Below are 3,047 nucleotides of genomic sequence, written 5' to 3'. Positions count from 1 at the left end.
CCCCACTGACGTGGCCGCCGCCGCCGCCACCGCCACCGCATGCGAGGCGCCGGCTGCCCACGTTAGTGTAGCCTCGGCGCCGCTCGGGCACGCGCCAGCATCAACACTCTGGCCGCCGCCTGTTCGACGCCCGGTCAGCGCCGGCGGCGCCTGCTCCCCGTCCTCAGCTGCTCGATCTCATACCACGGCCGCCTTGCCGCCCCTGACCGCCGCCTCAGGTGCGCCTCGTGGTGACGGACAGCGTCACGTTCCACTTCAGGCAGGACTGGCCCGATGCGGGGCTGCGCAGCCGGCTGCTGGCCGGGCTGGCGCAGGACGCGATCGCACTGGCAGAGGGCAGGGGCCTGGCAGTGGTGTTCATGAACCAGGTGGGCCGGTGCGGCCGGCACGTAGGGGGGGGTGCCCGTGATTGCGGGCTGGGTCTGTGCGGACCGCAGCGGCAGGGGCCCGCCTGGTGCTGTGACCAACCGTACCCCAACCACCACAGGCGCAAAGCAGCGTCGTTTGCGATGGGTATCTGCGCATGGCATCTCGAGGTTTAATGTGACAGGGCTAGCGAAGACCGGCACCGCCGTCTCCGCCCTGCTGCTGGCCGGGCGCGCCTGCAGCCCTGCGCTGTTCACTCTGCACCCTCAAGCTCCAGCCGGATGCTGGCTGGTCAGGTTCTGGCCCACGCCACGCGCCCCCCCTGGCGCCACTAGTCACTACGCCACCCTCTCGCCCCCCATCGCCGCCCAAACACGCATTCAGGTGACCACCAAGGTGATGGATGAGGAGTCCGGCGGCGGCGTGTTGGTGCCTGCGTTGGGCGAGAGCTGGGGCCAGGCGAGCAGCACGCGCGTGGTGCTGTTTTGGGAGGGGGCGCAGCGCTACGCGCACCTGCTGAAGGCGTCCATGGTACCAGAGGGCGGCGCGGCGGGGCCGGCATCGGCGGCAGCGGCGGCGGCGGAGCGGCGGCAGGGGGGCCAGCGACAGCGGGCGCCGCAGCAGGGCAGGGGGCCACACGGCATCAAGGCGGTCTCGTTTGATATCACAGCCGAGGGTGTACGCAGCGCAGCAATGACTGGGGCCGCAGCAACGGCCCCAGCCGGACAGCTGGGAGGCGAAAGGGCGTTTGACGGCAGTGGTGACGCAGGGCGAGCGTGGCAGGGGCCCTTGCACGGGCAGCAGCAGTAGCAGCGGCAGCCAGCAGGAGAGACGAACGCAGCTAGGGCAGTGCGTTGTATTGGTGTATACGTAGATTGGAACCTGTTCAATTCCTACCAATTTCAACCTTACTCATTGTGCGACGGTGCACCTTCAAATGAGGCGTGCATCTGCCCGCCGCTTTGCACCACAGAGCAGGCCTTTGCCGGTTTGTTTTGGATGAAGCAGGAGAGTTTTCACGGTCCGGCGCTAGCTTGATGCATTTGTGCTGCGGCTGATTTTGCTTGTGTATTCACACCATCATGGACCTGACGTCACACATGCATCACACCCGGCCACGCAACACCACCAATCCGGGCGGCGCGGTATGGTTGGTTGGTTCCGCTCCCCGCATCTTGCCTCAACTCTTGACTGTTTTATATTGTCAGCAACCAGCAGAGCTGTTGATTTACAATTGGAATGGGTCAAAAGTGTCACCAGACCCAATTTTCACAGTAGAGTGCATGAGTCCTCTGTAAGGGTTGCCTGGTCGAGCTGCCTCAGATCCTGCACCCACCTCCTTTACCGCCGCCCGTGTCACCTGCGTTATGCAAGTTTTTGCTTGCTGGTCTTCCCGAATGGCAGGGTGCCTGGGATGGAGTGGCGGAACTGGCAGTGGGCCGTAAGCGAAGGTGGTTGAAGCGGTTGACTGAGACAGCTGCCCTCGTGCACGCTCTTGCCGCTTGCATGCAGTGTACTTGACTTGGATGCCGGCAACTACCAAACATACGAAGATCGCACGCCACCTGCGATCGTACGCACGCTTGCTTGCCAGGCGTGACACACCCGATTTCCGCCACAAACATGCAGTCCCTGCGACAGGCACCTGCCGGTGCATGACTGTATCCTTAACACTGCTGCAGCTTGAATTCTTGGATCACATTCCATTACTTGAAGTTCTTCGTGTGCTCGTTTGCTGCACATCTATCGGCAGCAACCGCCGACAGGGTCATGGCAGCCTGAAAGTCACAAGAGACCTTCGCCACTCGCGCTAGTCCTCATATGCAGTTTCCTTCGTTGCATTTCCCAGTTGACTGTGCACTTTTGAAAAGCATCACCCAATCTGGCTTTTTCTCTTAGGTCAACAAAGTCCAGATCCCCAGATCCCCATGTCATCTGCTGTCGCATGTATCCAGCGCTGAGAAGATGAAGACGATCTTGATAGTGACTAGTGGTTCTCGTGGCGATGTTCAGCCGTATGTGGCCTTGGCCATTGAGCTCAAGGCGAGGGGAGCGAGGGTGGTGGTCGCAACGGAGAAGCGTATGGAGGACTTTGTCAAGTCTTTCGCTGGTCTCGAGTGAGTGAAAAACAGTGTAGCCAACTCCGCTGCACCGCTTATTGCACAGTCTTGACGAGCGGCGACTGTCGTCAGCAGAGCGCGCTGCTTCACGGCGCTTGGCTGATTCAGCTGACGCCTGCTACTTTGCATGCATATGTAGGTACGCCGAAATTGCGGGCGATCCCTTTGGCCTGCTGCATGAGCCGGGAAGCCAGGTGCGGCACACGGCACATACGCCATGTGCAAGACAGCCTGTCCGCGACTCCATCCGTCACACGCGCGCGCGACACGCTTGTGCGGATGTGCGCACATGCATGCGCACGCATCCACCGAGGCCGCGCACGCATGCACACAGGCTGAATGCATGAGCACACACATGCATGCACATGCATGCAGGAGCTTTTGGCAGAGGGAAAGATTATGAAGGTCATGATGGAGGCCGAGAAGTTCAACAAGCCCTTTGCAGAGGACGTCCTCAGAACAATCGCCACAGCCTGCCAGGGCGCCGACGCCATCGTCACCGCGCCGCTGACGCAAACGGCGACGATGTGCGTCGCGGAGCAGCTGGGAGTGCCTTGGGTG

The 3,047-nt window shown here is 61.7% G+C and overlaps 1 protein-coding gene across 1 annotated transcript in view; it reads left to right on the top strand.

Annotated features, from left to right (window-relative positions):
* Positions 1–1,176, top strand: part of MNEG_5735 (RAD51-like protein 2) — a gene marked incomplete at both ends in the record, with an annotated part of 2,056 nt that extends 880 nt beyond the window's left edge. The window contains 2 exons of the mRNA XM_014045784.1: positions 219–368; positions 751–1,176. Coding sequence (XP_013901238.1) covers positions 219–368; positions 751–1,176 — 576 coding nt within the window. The remainder of the gene's footprint in view (positions 1–218; positions 369–750) is intronic.
* Positions 1,177–3,047: the final 1,871 nt, after the last annotated feature.

This window comes from Monoraphidium neglectum (genome assembly GCF_000611645.1).
Source record: "Monoraphidium neglectum strain SAG 48.87 unplaced genomic scaffold scaffold00875, whole genome shotgun sequence".
NCBI classification, from domain to species: Eukaryota; Viridiplantae; Chlorophyta; class Chlorophyceae; order Sphaeropleales; family Selenastraceae; genus Monoraphidium; species Monoraphidium neglectum.
Note: the sequence above shows the minus strand (reverse complement) of the source record. Positions and strands in the feature narration are given on the sequence as shown.